The 18589-nt window shown below is 43.3% G+C and overlaps 1 protein-coding gene across 4 annotated transcripts in view; it reads right to left on the reverse strand.

Moving 5' to 3' along the window:
- Window positions 1–18589, reverse strand: part of LOC139347667 (glutamate receptor 2-like) — a 236651-nt gene that overhangs the window by 156179 nt on the left and 61883 nt on the right. For all 4 annotated transcript variants that reach the window (XM_070987431.1, XM_070987415.1, XM_070987407.1 and 1 more), the window contains exons 3-4: window positions 7439–7678; window positions 805–926 (exon numbers count right to left, since the gene is read on the reverse strand). In XM_070987431.1, the coding sequence (XP_070843532.1) occupies window positions 805–926; window positions 7439–7678 (362 nt within the window). The remainder of the gene's footprint in view (window positions 1–804; window positions 927–7438; window positions 7679–18589) is intronic.

The raw sequence follows: 18589 nt of genomic DNA on the forward strand, positions 1-18589 counted from the left end.
CAGCTTTGTCCTTCGCACCTCTCGAGATCCCGAGCTTCAAAACAAACTGCTGCGTGCTGCCGTGTTCCGTGCATGTGCTGTTCAGTGACGTCTGTCACAGACACAGACCCGACCTGTAAACGTTGGTAGTTAATAAATAATATCTTATTCTCATTTATTTTTAATTACTATCCCAGATATTGTAAACGAGATTAAAAATAACAATAAATATAGAAATGTATATTATTTATCCAATACCTGATCGAGTCTGCAGTCACGCGATTGGCCCCGATTTCCGATCACGTGATCGGATCGGGACAACCCTAATAAAGACTAAACTTTACAATAGAGAATCTACTTCTTGGAGTAAATTTTCTCTAGAAATCAACAACTACTCATTAACTCCACCCACCTTGATCTCTACTGTTTGCTGGTTCTTACAATTTTAGATAATTTGGTGGGTAGTCAACAAGTGTATAACTGTCTCACAACACTGTGTCTATTTTTGGTTTTGCTAGTACTAAACATATTTCCTTGAATCCCAAATTAAGACATTGGCAGTTGCATAAAAGAAATTTATTAAGGTCTCACAATATGAAAAAGTTGCCCTTTGTGCTCAGAACTAGTGTGCATTGTCATACTGGAGCACATGGTTAAAATAGTATTCAGCATGATTGTAAATAAAAAATTAAAATAAAAAATCTTGCCTGCCCTTTTCACTCTACTGTTGAACTGGGAGGAGACACTTCATGACAGACTGTGTCATCAACGAATGAACTTTAAAAGAGCATAACAGGTGGGTGGAGTAAAACAGAATATCGGTACCTGAAACAGAGAGCGGTAGGCTTCGTCCTTCCTCTCATCTTTCAGGTTTCCTACATTTATTGCTGTGACAACCCATTTTTTCTCTGCTGCAGTGTCCAGTATTACCTGAAGAGTAGACAGACCTACACACACACACACACACACACACACACACACACACACACACACACACACACACACACACAAAAAAAACAAAACAAAAAAACAAAACAAAACACATGATCAGTTAAATTGGAATACTTGTCTTTTTAGTTTAAAGAGATCAAATGCAGAGCACTGCAGGTAAATCAGAAATGCATTCCTTGGAGATTTTATGGCTTTATCGTCTGAAACTTTTTTTTTTTTTTTTTACCAATTCCTTGTTTACTGTTTAGTTTGTTTGGCAGTTGTGTTCCTGTTATCGGGTCTCTCTTGAAAAAGAGAGGCTGTCTGACAAAAAAAGAAGACTAAATCATCAGTCATCAATCAGTCATTTTTAGACCTAACTACAACTCTACAGTTGAGATTCACTTTATATCTGTACTTTTTTGTTGTCCAAGAAGGCAGTAAGACTACTATGAAATGTCAGTTACGTATAAGACAAATGAAATAACAACTATATGTACACATCACATTTTCACAAGCTTCTTAGTGCAAATACTGGAGGTTGGGGTTCAGAAATATTCAATTTTTACACATGAGGATACGTATGTGAGGGTCCTCGGTCATTCAATACAAAGGATACCTCGAAGACCCTATTTAACCTACCATAATACACCTAAAAGCCTCAGGCAGAAGCCATTCAGCATGTACTGGTGAATGCTGAAATGTCTACAGTGACAGAGTCTGTGACAGTGTGGCAAACACCAAACATGTTTGATATGAAGGGATACTTGCTCACTCCTTCTGCTATTCACTCAGAATAGTAGGGTGTCAAACACCTCCACTGCATGACAATAGCTATGTTTACATGTGCAAATTTCTCCAATCTGACCTAAACCTTGGTTGATCGGAAATTCCAAATCCACTGTTTACATGGACACTAAATAAAATGATCTGACCATGACATGCGTATACATGCACCAAGCGTTTAATCAGAATAAATCATTCAGGCATGCACGGAGTTGTCTAATTTTCTGGAAATAATAGTAGAACAAGAAGCTGTACTTCCGCCTGTGTTGTAAACAAACGCAGAGTTGCCTACACACAGCCACATACGCAAGCACAGTCTTTGATATGTCATCAGATACGATGGGACAATCAATAAAGATAATTTAATGTAGTAAATAGTGTTTGTTGTGGTTATTTTGCACAGAAATGCGCCTGACATCTTCTTTGAAGTCTGTGTGTGTGTGCCGCTGCGCTCTTGGAGAGCGCGGTGAAGCGGGTGGGTGCGCGGAGCGCACAGCAGATAGGCTACTGGGCTCTCCCTTGAGACGCGCTCCTCCCAATACAGTCAGTGAAGTGGTAATTTGGCTGACCTGTGCACTGTGCATAGGCCCACAAGTCTGCAAAACCTCCCAGGCAGATTTGGATATCTGAAGTAGGCTATCTGCTGTGCGCTCCGCGCTCCCTCCTGCTTGAATGCGCACTCCGAGAGCGCAGCGGCACATCGGTGTCTCATCACCAATCAACCCGGAGGTGACAAGATGGGACTCCGCTCCAAACGGATCGTTAGACTCCACCAATCCGTACGGAAATGGTCTGCAGATCCAGCGATGAACAGCTGTGTGTGTAGTTTTGGAACAAGTGGATGCAGGCTGCACTGACCATAACATCATTTTTAACCCAATGGGACCGAAACACGCGAAGTGCGGTTAAAATTACGCTCATGATAGAGTTCGTGTTAAATAGGTCTCTGTACAGCGGAGGTCGGCGATATGCATATCAAAGTAAACAGGACGATCTCCTCTACAATGTGGTATAAAACACATGGCACCAAAACGCACTATCATGAGATCCAATGCTGTAGTTTAAGTTATGAATTTCACCAGAGACACAGTTATATAAAAGCTATGATCAGCTGTGCAACTCTGTGACTCTCGTCTGATCCCTTGCTCCTGTCTGTCAGCAGCCATGTGTAAACACGCCCACACACACAGACTTCAAAGAAGATGTCAGGCGCATTTCTGTGCAAAATAACCACAACAAACACTATTTACTACATTAAATTATCTTTATTGATTGTCCCATCATATCTGATGACATATCAAAGACTGTGCTTGCATATGTGGCTGTATGTCGCTGCTTTGTTGATAATAAGCATTGTGCGACGTGCGATCGGCAGCAGCATAACCCTGTGATTAATTCGTGGGAACGAATTAGTATTTCGTTCGCACGAATTAATTATTTCGTTCCCACGAATTAGTATTTCATTCGCACGAATTAGTATTTCATGGGAACAAATTAGTATTTCGTTCGCACAAATTAATTTTTTTTTTCTCCATGTCAGGTCCAGGGCTCCATATGTATATGTGCTTGTACAGATTATAAAAAAAAAAATAGTCAAAGCCATAAAAATCCTACTGCCATAAACAAGTACTATTGCTAACATTCTTATGAGAAAACTAACTAATGACATGTGTTGTATTGTACTTGAGAAATAATGCGAAATACTACTGCACAGAAATACTGGGACTATATATATACACAATACATACAGTTTGTAAAAGTACTGTTGCCATTATGTAATAAATGTAATAAATAGTGCCGCAAAGTTGAAGGAAATATACAACTTAGAAACTGCACCAGATTGAGAAAGACAGCATCAACACAGTGCTACATTATATGGTTCTGGAGTCAAACAGTCTGACAGCTGTTGGGATGAAGTAGTGTGCAGTAGCATTCTTTCTTACAGAGCAGCAGTCTGTTACTGAAGAAGCTGTTTTAGTGTCTGTGATTCCTTCGGAAATCAATCACCATCTCCTTTGTCTTGCTTGCATTTATGTGCAGGTGGTTCAGTCCACACCAGTTGACGAAATTTGTTACTGCCTCCCGGTATTCCAGTTTGTTCCCCTGTCATACGTGTCCAATTGTGACTGGATCATCAGAGAACTTTTGGGTGTGGCAGCCGCCAGTGTTGTGTCCGATATGTAGAGGGTACCATATCGGAAATGCAGTTGCAGAGCCTCACATACTGTGGTCTGTTGGTGAGGAAGTTGATGGTCCATGCAGTCAGGTGGCAGTCTACGCCGGCTCCTTTCAGCTTCCCTCTGAACAGTGATGGTTGGATTGTGTTGAAAGCACTGGAGAAGATGAAAAACACTGACCCTCACCGTGCTTCCAGTATGTAAGTTACTAGTAGGTGGGAAAGAGATCGACAGAGCAGGTAGACGACTGCATCCTCTACGCCGATGCCTTGATGATATGCAAACTGTAGGGGGTCCAGTTCACTGTTCACAAGGTGACGGAGGTGGTTCAGTATAATCCTCTCCAAGGTCTTCATCAAGTGGGAGGTTAAGGCTACTGGTCTAAAGTGGTTGGGCTCCCTGGGATGCGCCGTCTTTGGGCTCATATTGAAGATGTGCAGGAGGACCCTGCAGAGCTGATCTGTGCAGTCCCATTATATTTTAAGAATATAAGAAGAATCCCATCCATTGTGTGTGTGTGTGTGTGTGTGTGTGTGTGTGTGTGTGTGTGTGTGTGTGTGTGTGTATACATACACATATACGTGTGTGTGTATGTATAAACACACACGCACACATACATACACACATATATATGTATATATGTACATATGTAGTGGCCCTGTGTCATCAGGAGACATGGAAATATACAGCTGTGTATCATCAGCATAGCTGTGAAAATTGATGCCATGTCTCCTGACATTGCCAAGTGGAAGCATACATAAATTACAAAGAATCGGGCCTAAGACTGATCTTCGGGGCACACCACATGTTATTTCATATATTCTTGAGGAGCATGTACCCAAACTAACCAGGAATTTTCTCTCTGTGAGATAGGAAGTGAAGCACTTAAGAACAGTGCCAAAGAGGCCAACCAGGTGTCTGAGTCTACTTAAAAGAATAATGTGACCTACTGAATCAGGAGAAGTGCTTAGATCCAGTAGCACAAGGACTGAAAGCTTGTGTGTTTCCAAATTGCACATGAGGTCATTAACAATTTTTGTGATTCATCCTAAAACCAGACTGAAACTTCTCAAAGATTGAGATTTTACTTAATGATAAGTTGGATATTGGTTTGTAGGTATTAAGAATGCTAGGATCCAAATTGTTCTTCTTCAGAAGAGGCCTCACTACAGCTGTTTAAAAAGCTGCAGGGAAGATGCCTGTCTGAATAGAAAAATTTACAGTTTTTAAAAGCTCAACTTCAAAGAATCCATAAAATGTTTACAAAGTGATGTTGGGATACGGTCTAAAAGGTCAGTTGTTGGTTTAACTTGAGAACTTACTCTACCAAGCATGTGAGCATCAACCAGGACAAAACTGTCCCATGTTTCCTCAGGGTAAAACACACATTCAGATGTATTAAAATAGTATTTTGACTTCTTACAATTGTGGATCTGATTAAATCAATTTTACCTCTGAGGTGGTCCCCAAAGTCCTCACAAAGAGAGTTTGTTGGAGTGTGTTGGAACTTGCTGGAGTCCGGATTAATTAACCAGTCGATTGTGTTAAAAAGGATTTTGGGGTTATTAATTGAGATTATTCTGCTAAAAGTTATTTCTTGAGAGCCTTGTCATATATTTTTAGTTGCTCACAGTACATCTGGTCATTAATTGTTAATTTATTTTTTCTCCATCTGCTCTCTGCCACCCACCCAGTTTTTTGTCTTCATTTCTCCATGGCGTTGTGATGCAAAGAATGGAGGGGCTGCTAAAAACAAATGCATGGTGTTCAAAGGTGGTGTACTGATCAAATGAGATGTTTTATGGTCCTAGTGAATTACCGATCATTGATGCAGTACCACCACCCTTACTGCCACTTCTCACGCAGAATGTGAAGTTAAAATTCAGGGGGAGGCCTCAGTGAGGACAACTGGCGTGTCTGTACCCAGCCACATTTCAGTTAAAAATAAACAATCAATCTCATTATCAAAAAATAGGTCATTGATAACAAATGATTAGTTAGGAGCCAACATTAAAAAGTGACATGTTGATGGTGTCAGGTGTCCTATTAAATGAAGAGGCGGATTGTTGGTGTCTTGGGAGAGGTCTTAGGTTATTAGAGTTCACCGAGTGAGCATGGTGGTGTCTGATGTGTTAATGTAGTGTAATGAGAACGTAAATGGGTGAAGGGTCATTATGAATAGATCCATGTCCGGTGTTGTGTGTACTGTGGTTAGAGGTAGCACTTGATGTATAGGAGTAAGGACCTGGACCTGAGCAGCTGGTGCAGGTTTGGGGAGATTGGCATGCTGCACACTGTATGCCAGGTTGGCGGACAGCAAGCAGGCACCTGCTCTGTTCAGGTGAAATCCATCTGGCCCAAAAAGATGCCATCTCTCCCAAAAGATATCAAAGTTGTCAGTGAAGTCCCACTTTAAAAGTTTGGACGAGGAAGTTTGGAGTTCATAACGATGGCGCCGGGGAAAAACAGGGTGAACGCCCCCCTCATGCGGACATGCCTCATGATGGAGTTCCCAATGACGAGGGTTGTGGGGGGGGGGCGTTCGCTCGATCTTCAGGGGGACAACTTAGCCACCGTGCCACCCACATCCCGCATGTGATCCCTCGCCTGAATGGGAGAATGGAAGAAACCAGGCCACCTGCGCTGGGATGAGGAGCAGGATAGCAGAGGCGGACGGCCCCCTGTCAGAGGGCAGCTAGCCATGAGTGGAAGGAAGGCTGTGGTCAATGGGGGCATGATGTCTGTGACTGCAGAAACAGACTCAGTTTTGTGGTGCTGGTCCCAGCACCACAAAACTGACAGGAGGAGGACGGTTCCCAGAGAACTGTGTGCCCGAGTGCAGAGCTGGTGTTCTGTGGTGCGGGCTCACCAGTCCGTGATGTCTCCAGTTGGTCAACGTCGGAAGACGAGACCTGATGTTGGTAGGCAGGGAATCGTTCCTCTTCCCCGGGTGAGTCGGCAGCGTCTAGTGGAGGCATGGCGGCTCACTGGCTATGCTAATGTCAGCAGATGCTAGCAGCAAACAATGGAATTGTACCTATTTAGATAATTTAGCTAGGACAGGCTAGTGTGTCACTTTTCCAAGCGTCAGAGTATAATAACCATATAACCGTAAAAACCATAATAACCTAATATCCAGAGATACTGATAGAAATTGACACAGATACAGTATAGGCCGGAGCCTATCTCGGCGGGAGGCGGGGTACACCCTGGACCGGTCACCAGCAGGGCACATACACACACCATTCACACTCACACTCACACCTAGGGGCAATTTAGAGTCACCAATCAACCTAATGAGCATGTTTTTGGTCTGTGGGAGGAAGCCGGAGTGCCCGGAGAGAACCCACGCATGCACGGGAAGAACATGCAAACTTCACACAGAAAGGCCTGACCCGGGAATTGAACCGACGACATGCGATAATATGTCAGAGGTATATTGGTATTGTTATATATAAGAAAATTAAGGGATTTTTTGAGTTGAGCTGAGGAGTTGTGTTAGAAGTCAAGCAGCAGCATTACTAAAATGACATGCTATACATGATAAATGAAGAGACTCTCATTACCTCTGTCACTGTCGTATAGATAGGCAAACTTTTCCCATTTGTAGTACTCCACTAATGACACCAGCGGCCCCTTGATGTCCGGCCTCATCTGGAGAACAAACTGATTCATTCCCTCTGCTGGGAAAGAAGGTGTGATGAAGGAGACATGAAGTGTCTCGCAGAAGGAAGTGATGGTGTTTACCGACTTCTTGTCATAGAAGCCAAAAATGGCGTAGACACCTCGAGAGAACTGGGAACAAACTAAGAGAAAGAGAGAGAGAGAAACATTTTAATTAAACATTTAAGAAGGACAGCCTAGTTGTCTGTAATAACATTTTAGGCATTTTCTTAACATATGAAGTACTTTTGGTGCCTAAACCTAACAAAATTGTGACTTGCACCTGAAATGTTTTGAAGCAAGGTTCATTTTGAAAGTGTAAGAGGACCTTGCATGTTTGTTGGTGGATCGGTGTGTATTACATGTTTTGGCGTGATACCAGGTTGAGGTCTATGATCAGACCTGCAGGTCTCCAACCTCACGTCAGAGTGTAAAAAGATATCAAACAGGTGGCACATCAACTGATCACTCCAATGTCGCAGCTGAACAGCCTATCTACAATGCTACGCAAATGACTGAACGACTGCATGAAACATACTACTATATAGAGTTGTATGTGATAGGATGCTGATGATAAGATTGAATTGTGTCATGATAGTCAAATTGTTTTAAGTGGATACAAGGACAACATAGTCCCCTATACCTTATAATGAGGTAATATAAGTTATGACTTTGTTGATCCCACGCTGGAGAAAATAGGGTGTTACAGAGAGCAAGCAATAATAGTAAGAATAAAAAGGAGAAAACAAAACAATTACACAAAAAAGGGGAAACAAAATAAAAATACAACATCCATCCATCCATTATCTATACCGCCTATCCCTTTCGGGGTTGCGGGGGACTGGAGCCTATCCCAGCTACAGTGGGCGAGAGGCGGGGTACACCCTGAACCGGTCGAGCCCAGCCGATTGTAGGGCTACATACAAGGACAAACAAACATTCACACTTGCACTCACACCTACGGACAATTTAGAGTGACCAATTAACCTAATGGGCATGTTTTTGGTCTGTGGGAAGAACATGCAAACTTCACACAGAAAGGCCCCGTCTGACCCGGGGATCGAACCGGCAACCTTCTTGCTGTGACGCGCGCTACCTGCTGCGCCACCGTGCAGCAAAATACAACATATGTACATTGGTACATATATAGTATAAAAATATAGTATTGTATAAAATAGAGTATAAAAATAATATTGCCAATGAAACTGGCAATATTCCATTGGCAATATTAAGGTATTGATATGTATATATATAAATGTACTGACAGCTTGTCTTATTTTCTGAATTTCGTCACTGAAGAAAGGAAGAAAATTTATTGCGTGACTTAGGTAGAAGGTCAGGGGTTAGTTTCTTCAACACAACCTTCACTCCCTGTTTCCTTCGTCTTCCTTGTTACTCATGCCTCATGACTCTGGCACAAACACTCTCCCTTCTTCTTTGGTGTCTTCTCTGGACTTTGTCCTCTTACCACTCAGTAGGTTTGTCCAATTCCTTCAGCTGTCTGACCCAGTGCCTGCTAACAGAATCACCCTTCAGGCAGCTGAAAGGAAGTGGTGGAAACACAAGTACCCAGAGGATCTACTTGCCCACCAATTACTCCTCTCCTTTTCATATCAGCCACAAAAAAGCCTTTCTTCCAATCCAAAATTCAAAGCAAAAAAACTGTTGTCTACCATGCTTGATCCCCCCCCACCCACCTCCCTCCTCCATTCTACCTGTCAATTTTTTAAGCCATTTTGTAAAAAAGATAGATGACATACACTCTTGATTTCCTCACCCACCGTTGTCATCTTGTTGGACCTTTCAGTAACCTTCTACACAGTGAACCAGCAGATCCTCCTCTCCACCCTCCAAGAACTCAGGCTCCGCAGTTTTTCAACACTCAATTTATTGCAATGTGGCATTTCTCCATTGTGCTTTTTGTTTCCAGAGAGTACCATTATTATAAGGGGCACTTGCATTTGTAACTTTCATCATCTATTATCATTCAACAATAGGGATGGGAATTGATAAGAATTTAACGATTCCGATTCCATTACCGATTTTGCTTATCGATCCGATTCCTAATCGATTCTCTTATCGATTCTCATTGGGTGAGGAAATAAAAGAGTACAAATGGGTTTGTTTGCGTTAACTGGCTCCCTGTCTCTCAGAGAATAGACTTTAAAATTCTCTTGTTAGCATAAACATCTTAGAAGGTCACTTTCTGATGACATAGCAGTTATGGATGGCATTGCGCTGGCCTCCAGCACCACTGTAAAGAATCTGGGAGTTATCTTTGACCAAGACATGTCCTTTCACTCCCATGTAAAACAAATTTCAAGGACTGCCTTTTTTCACCTACGTAATATCGCAAAAATCAGGCATATTTTGTCTCAAAATGATGCAGAAAAACTAGTCCATGCATTCGTAACTTCCAGGCTGGATTATTGCAATTCTTTACTATCAGGCTGCCCAAATTCGCTGCTGAATATTCTCCAGTTGCTCCAGAACGCTGCAGCACATGTTCTGACAAAAACCAGGAAGCGAGATCATATTTCTCCAATACTCGCCACTTTGCACTGGCTCCCTGTAAAGTTTAGAATAGAGTTTAAAATTCTCCTCCTTACTTACAAAGCCATAAGTGGCCAGGCACCTTCTTATCTTAAAGAGCTCATAGTACCTTATTGCCCTACTCGAACACTGCGTTCCCAGAATGCAGGTCTACTTATGGTTCCTAAAGTCTCAAAAAGCAGAACAGGAGTCAGAGCATTTAGCTATCAAGCTCCTCTCCTGTGGAACCATCTTCCAGTCTTTGTCCGGGAGGCAGACACTGTCTCTACATTTAAGAGTAGGCTTAAAACTTTCCTTTTTGATAAAGCTTATAGTTAGGGCTGGCTCAGCCTGGTCCTGGACCAGCCCCTAGTTATGCTGCTATAGGATTAGACTGTTGGGGGACATCCAAAGATACACCGAGCTCCTCTGTCCTTCTGTCCCTCTCCATCCGCACGCTCTCATGTCCTACCACGGCGTGTTACTAACTTAGCTCCTTCCCCGGAGTCTCTGTGCTTTGTCGTCTTGCAGGTTCCCATGGACAGTGGCTGAATCTGGATTGTGGATTTCAGCTGCGTCTCCTGCCTTGGCCCTGCCTGACATCCACTGCAACTGCTACTGCTATTATTACATCCACTGTCACTGTTACTGTGACTGCATGTCTGTCTCTCTGTCTCTGTCTCTCTCTCTCTCTCTCTCTCTCTCTGACTGCTCTTTCTGTCTGTCTGTCTGTCTGTCTGTCTGTCTGTCTGTCTGTCTGTCTGTCTGTCTGTCTGTCTGTCTGTCTGTCTGTCTGTCTCACTCTCCCTCTCTTGCTCTTCCTCTCTCACCCAACCGGTCGAGGCAGATGGCCGCCCACCCAGAGTCTGGTTCTGCTCGAGGTTTCTGCCTGTTAAAAGGAAGTTTTTCCTCGCCACTGTCGCCAAGTGCTTGCTCATGGGGGAATTGTTGGTTTCTTTGTAGATAAAAGAGCTTGGTCTGTACCAGCTCTATATGGAAAGTGTCCTGAGACAACTTCTGTTGTGATTTGGCGCTATACAAATAAAATTGAATTGAATTGAATTGAATATAAAGCACTGAATGGTTTAGGCCCAAAATACATCAGAGACCTTCTAGTCCAGTATGAGCCATCCAGACCACTCAGGTTGTCTGGTGCAGGTCTGCTCTGTGTTCCAAAAGTCAGAAGTAAACATGGAGAATCAGCATTCAGTTTTTATGCTCCGTATATCTGGAACAAACTACCAGAAAATATCAGGTCTGCTGAGAGTCTGAGTTCTTCTAAGTCAAGGTTAAAGACTCACCTGTTCACTGCTGCCTTTGACTAAAAGCCTTTTTTATTTTTTAAATTTTATATTTTCCTTTGAAACTCTGCACTGCAACTCTTACTTTAATATGTGTGTTTTTACATTTGTGGGTTTTATGTGTTGTTTTCTTGCTGTTTTTAATCACCTTTTACATGTTTCTTTTATAATGTTTTCAATGTGTTTCTTTTTCACTTGTTATATTTCAGTGTCCTGTGTGAATTATATTTTCATCTCTGCACAGAAATGCACAAATGATGTGTGACATAACCTTAGAACAAACCTAAAAAGGTGAGCTACTTCTGAAAGTAGGGAATGAATGAAGCAGAACTACACTGGTTAAAATAACAACATGCAACTCTGACAGAACTCAAATTTCTGATTTTCATTTGAACAGATATGCCAGATAAAATGCAACAAATGAACCTACCGAAATTCAGGGGCATCTACAGTGGCAAAAGGGTGCAAACCTTTCACCACAAATCTAGTGACTGCTCTGTGACATTTCCTCGTCTTGGTTATTTTACTCTTCCCTGCTTCAGTGAGAGGAGTGGATAGAAGTGCGTGAGACCTGCCGGTGCCCGCTGCAGCCTCTGAGCCAGCCTGACTCTGGCAGTCATCATCTAAATTTGATGGAAGGACATGGCGATGATTCATATGACCAAAGCAGTTTACACAGTGAAATGGCGCTAACCTTAACACAACAGACATGGCTTGTAAGAGTTCAACATTACCTTCGGCACTAATAACAGATGGCGCCCTCGTGTTTGCTCTGCTGCTAGATTCACAAGCGTCGCTAAGTAGCGAATCAAACACGTGACATTCCTGCAAATGAATTGCATGCTGTATAAACAAATGTTTTAGCATGTTGGAGGTATTTCCCCCCTTTGAAGAAATGGAAACTTTTCGCGTGAAAAATAGCCATACTTTGGAGCGTTTCTGCCTCAATGCCATAACGGCTACGTTTGAAACCAAAACAATGTATTGTCCATGACGTTATCACGCATGTGCAAGACAGGCGGAATCAATAAGCAGAATCGTTAACCAGGCAGGCAAACGTTTCCAAGGAACTGAGCTACTGGGGGCCGGTTCTCAAAAAGATTCCCATCCCTATTCAACAACTTTAGAAATGTTAAGACCCTTAGAAATGATTAAGTCCAGAGTGTGGCACTTTGTGCATGGCTCCATCACATCCTACCTCAATCCATAATTATCTCGAATAAAAGACGGTTCTTCAATGCTAGTCTCCAGGGAGTCGTGAAGTGAATATTAAAATTACAAAAAAAAGTCACGCCCTCCACCTCTGCCTAGTCTGCAGGCTCTTGTCTAGTCCACATGTTGATTACAGGTATGTTGATTACCAAAAATTTCCTTTCCACAAAATCCCATCAACACAGGTACTATTTTAAAAAAAATTCTTCTTCCATATCAAAATGCCAAACTAAAAGGTGATAGCAACAGTGACAGCAACAATAACCCTGAAGCCATGTTGACCAGTTAGAAGCCTGAAAAAGTTATTAGCAGTAGGCTACCTGTAACACGGGGTCTCCCTGAGTTTTTCAAAACTGGCAACTTTGGCGGTGGACTACTATATCAGTATATTTATGTGTAAACATGGAAGAAGTCCCGTAGGCAAAGTTAGCACCAGCACTATTTTGGCCATGTTAGCCATTGCACAAAATCTTCTCTCCATAAAGGGAAAATGGCGCACACCGTTGTCAAAAGCCAAAAAAAAAAAAAGTCTGTTTTCCCTGTCCACACATAAACACTGGACAATCTCACCATAAGTCACTTAATGTGTTCACCCTGGAGTTTCCAAAAGGTCCATTTTCACTGACGTACAAATGAAGCAAAGTGCAAGTTCAGACAGGCCACAGAGGTCAAGCTCATTGGCTGATGGTTCAGCTGCTCTCAGACCCGCCTCAGCTGACAGCTCAAATGATCCTCTGCATTGCTCCTCAGTGCTATTCAAGCTGTCATACTCTGCTCACCCTTTGCTTCTTCCTCTGCAAGCTGTTTAAAACCCACCTCCACTCCAGCTCAACCTTTATGCAATGTCTGAGTTTATCAAAGCAATTTTTGTTATTGATGCTCACTCTGTTCTGTTCCCTTGGAGGTCTTTGCTTCTGCTCTCTCTGCTTATAGCTGTTCCATGAAGGAGAGAGGTGCCCTCTTTGCTTCAGGCTTTTCACACAAGTGCGTGAAATGGTAGGGAGATCCCAGAACAGAACCACACTGCCAAATGTAAAGTATGCTGTGTTAATGAATATACTTTGACCAAAGTGGTCCTGACTGAACTGCTTTTGTGTGTGGAAACAAGGCCAAAATACATAAAAATATCTTTGTTTTATTAAAAAAAAAAAAAAAGTAAGATTGGACTGTAACAATTTGGCTCTGTCTAGAGATTTAATGTGTTCTTATTCTGTACTTTCTTACTGCACTTATGTAACCTAATGAATGTCCTTGTACCGTTCAGAGTTGTAGGATAACATGACTGGTGAAAACCAGTATTGATAACAGGAGGCAGATGCCACTTTTCTCTCTTTTCTGTCAGTGAGGTCAGTTGCATTAGATACACACACACGAAATAATAGGTCTATGCATATGCACATTATATACTGTTTATAAAAATACAGTTGCCAATATGGATAATAAATAGTGTTGCACAGTTGAGAGAAATATGCAACTTGAAAAGTGCATCAGGTGAAATGGTTAAATGTGAGAATATACTAGCATTGATAACATTTAGGCAAGACAAAAGTGGGTTTATGATGTAGAATTGAGAAAGACAGCATCAACACAGTGCAACATTACAAGATACTGCAGTTAAACAGTCTGACAGCTGTTGGGATGAAAGACCTGGGGTTGTGTTCTTTCTTACAGACTGGATGCAGCAGTCTGTTACTGAAGGAGCTGCTTAAGCCGCCTATGGTCTCATGCAGGGGGTGGGATGGGTTGTCCATGATTGTTGTCAGCTTGGCTAACATCATCCTCTCACCCAAATCCTCAATGGTGTCCAGGGGGCAGTCCAGGACAGAGCCAGCTCTCCTGACCAGTTTGTTTAGTCTTCTCCTGTCCCTCTTAGAGCTTCCACAGCCGCAGCAGACCACCACAGAGTCATAAAAGGTTTTTAACACTGTTCTACATACTCCAAAGGACCTCAGTTTTCTTAGCAGGTGCAGACAACTTTGGCCCCTCCTGTACAGGGCATCTGTGTTATTTGTCCAGTCCAGTATGTTGTTGAGGTGAACGCCTAGTTGTTTGTTCACCAAAGGTATGTATGCAGGGAGCAGATAAACCAGATTGTGATCGGAACGGCCCAGCGAGGGGTGAGGTCATGAGCTGTAAGCATCCCTAGTGTTTGCATACAGTAGTGTTCTATTGTCTCTGGTGGGACACTTAACATACTGGGCTCTATTTTCGATTCCAGTCCAATCTTCACCAATCACACCAGCTCCTCGTCTCACCTTTAAAAACGTCGCTGGCAAGGTGCATGGCAAGTTTCGAGGATGACTGAGCCCATGCAGGAAAGTGTCTGACGCCCAAACTTCTCCCAGGAGGAGACTGACGTCACTCATGTCTAAATTTGAGGTCCTTAGATGGTAAATCCTCGGCCTCCTCCTCCTCAAAGCAATGATGTACTCCATCTTTGTAGATAACGTTCAGCATTACTATGATTACATTTGTATTTGGAATGAAATGACATGGGTAATAGCGGACAACGATCGTCACTTACATTTTTTCCGTGTGTCTGTCTCTCTCTGTCTCTCGAGTGCTCTGAGATAGATGCAGTATATATGCTCTGTAGGATGCCACAGCTGTTTCTGGTTGGCACAGCAACATTAATGGATTATTTTGCATCCCTGTTTCACCTGTGTACATTCAGTCAGGTTGAGTGACCATTACATGTGCTGAACGCGCTTGTGATGTGGTCAGATAAGATACTGATTAAAATATAGGTCTGACTGTATGTGCTGACTCGGATAGTTGCATTGAATCGTGGCTGTTGCTAATTATTGATCACAGTGAAATGCTGTGGAAACCTGCCTGTGAGGTATTGGTGACCTGGGCGCACAACTCCAGTTCATGAAAATCCACTTGCCCAGCGGTGCGCCACTGGCACACAGAGTTGACCAGGTCTGGGGTGGCGAGCTTTCAGCATGTCAGCACTTTCAGCGCTGCCGGCGTGGACCAAAATAGACTGAAAATCCAAATCCACCAGCTGATTATGCCAACACCTCCCCCTACTGCGCTGCAACGCCCATCCTGGTGTACCTCTGTGCGCCCTAGTTTACCAAAATACCAAGTGCACTGTGCACCTGCCTGCGCGGGGATGAGAATAGAGCCCACTGTGTGAAAGTGGGGAGAGCGGAGGACAGGGAAGCGTGATTGAAGTCTCCAGAGATGATGAGGAGGAGGGCCTGGTGGTGTCATGTCTGGATCTGTGATACTACTGTGCGCAGAAGCTTGCTCCCTTCCTCCCTCAGTAGGTAATATGGCCGAATGCTAACAGCTCAATGTCTCTGGTACAACACTGCTCTTTTACCCTGATGTGCCCTGGGTTTCACCATCTGTTGTTTACATACATCACTATGCTCTCACCTTTCCTCTTGCTGCTCTCCTGTCCGCTCTCAGCAGTTGGAAATTGTCCAGCATAACATGAGAGCCTGGCGTGATCTCTGTTAACCAACTTTCAGTCAAACATATGAGACAACATTCCCAGTACTCCCTCTGCAGTCTGGTTAGCGCTGTTAGCTCTTCCATCTAAATTGGGAGTGATCTCACTTTTCCCATAATAACACACAGTATGGATGGTTTGTACCACCCTTTCTTGGCCCAGCACTTCGCCCCAGCTCTGCATCCCCTTCTCCTTCTCCTTCCTCCTCTTTCCACTGGGAGTACGCTCATATTGCTGAGTGCAATCAGCAGTTCCCATGTGTAAACAATGGACCCAAAATTCAGAGGATCTCCTGAAGTTGAGGAAAGTAATCCACAAAGTAGAAAAAAACAAATCCCTAGTCTCACCAGTTGTACATTCATAAGCACGCACGATCAACCAACACTAGTGATGGGTTTAGTCAGTGCGGACCAGATGGAACAACTCCTGTGTCATCACCCTCAGCACAGTCTCCCCTCAGGGCTATGTCCCCCCAGGGCTGCCACCAACCACTTGTGAAGTTTGCAGACGACACAACAGTGGTTGGCCTCATCAGGGAAGCCAACAACCTGGCCTACAGAAAGGAGGTGGAGCAGCTCGTGGCCTGGTGTGGACACAACAACAGCCTGATGCTGAATGTGGACAAAACCAAATCATTGTCGAGAAGAACCAGCCCAGCCACGCTTCACTTCTCCTCCATAACACAGTTGTGGAGGTGGGCAGCAGCACCAAGTTCCTGGGAGTGCACATCACAGGCGGCCTCACCAGGGGCCTCATGTACAAAGGCCGGGGACCATGGAGGAATCCAGCAAGTCTGTGACGCTGGAGACGCCGGGGACGGTGGAGACGGTGGAGACACCTGGGATGGTGGAGGAATCCCCCGAGTCTGTGGCACGTGGCACGTGGCTGCGACTGCGTGTCCTCTTCTGTGTTTTAAAATAATAAATTGAGTAATCAAACATGAGTCAAAGTCTTTGGTATCGTCTTTGATATGCTGCCATGTTTAAATTTAAATTCAAAAGTTTTCAAACCAAATAATACCATACATACAGCATTTACGCATGAACCTCTATCTTTCAGGGCTGTGAGCAGACTACTGTCTGAACACATTTGTTGTAAGTTACACAAATACATAGGTATTAACCTTGGGGGTAATCAGAGTCACCCACATGTACTCCCACCACCCCTGAGAGGGCAGTGTCACCCACAATTGCGGCGACTCTCTGTTCAAATGGGGTGGGCCCCTCTTCTCCTTTTGATTTTCTGATCATGCAGTGAGGGGAATCCCAGGTGCAGGGCTCATTTAAATATGATTTGCATATTTAAATAGGGGCATGGACAGGGAGGGGTTGGGTACTCCAACATGTGTGCTCAATTCCACGTTGATTGGGAGGTACAAAGGAAATGTGCATGGATTCGTGCGTGCGCACAGATTCATACATCTGGATAATTTTTTGTGCGTACAACGTTTTCTGGATTTGAGCGTACGCCATGTCTCAGTAGGAAATCCACGCAAGTCTTTGTACATGAGGCCCCTGGTCTGTGAAAACCGCATCACTGGTCAAGAGGTCACAGCAACGCCTGCACTTCCTGCTCAGGATGAGGAGAGCCCATCTGCCCCCACCCATCCTCACTACATTCTACAGAAGCACCATAGAGAGCATCTTGACCAGCTGCGTCGCTGTGTGGTGTGGAGGCTACAGTGCTGCTGACTGGAAGAAAGTGAGGAGAGTGGTGAGGACAGCGGAGAAAATCATTGGGACTTCTCTCCCCTCCATTCAGGACATCGCACCTAAACGCTGCATGTCCTGTGCAAGAAACATCATCAGGGACTCCTCACATCCCCACCTTGGTCTGTTCTCCCTGCTGGCCTCTGGCCTCAGGAAAGAGGTTCTGCAGCTTTTATCCTCTGGTCATCAGATTGCTGAACTCTAAATGAGCATTTTTGCACCACCATTTTGACCAGCATATCAGGTAGGTCATTCTTCACTCTTGCACTTTCTAATAACCTGAATGTATATTTCTGCTGTATGTATTTTAACATACTTGTGTTTATTTCAATATACTTGTATATATCACAACATATATATATATATATATATATATATATATATTACAAAAATATTTTTAATCCTGTGCTGAGCCTGTTTCAACGAAATTTTCTTCTGTGTAGACTTGCTTTTTACTGAATGACAAGGAAATTTGTCTAAAGTCTAAAAAACACGACAAAGACAGAACACTGTAATACAAAGAAATGTACATAGTTGCAAGCTGTAACAGTAACAAGCTGAACTCAGCCGGTGCCATCTTGAACAATCCAAAAACTAGCATCTATGTGTAGACAAGGCCTCTCTAGACTAAGTCTGTGTGTTATGTGCTTGCCTGGCTGGAGACTTAACTTCAGATTTGGACTTAGACTTGACTTTATTGATCCCAATTTGGGAAATTGTTTTGTTGCAGTAGGATAAAACTAAGAGAAAAGAGTGTTCTTAAAAAATGTAACTAAGTATATAAACAAATATTAACAGCAGTTCTTCGAGAGAGAGAGCGCGCTATAAACTGTT

This window comes from Chaetodon trifascialis, chromosome 2 (genome assembly GCF_039877785.1).
Source record: "Chaetodon trifascialis isolate fChaTrf1 chromosome 2, fChaTrf1.hap1, whole genome shotgun sequence".
NCBI classification, from domain to species: domain Eukaryota; kingdom Metazoa; phylum Chordata; class Actinopteri; order Chaetodontiformes; family Chaetodontidae; genus Chaetodon; species Chaetodon trifascialis.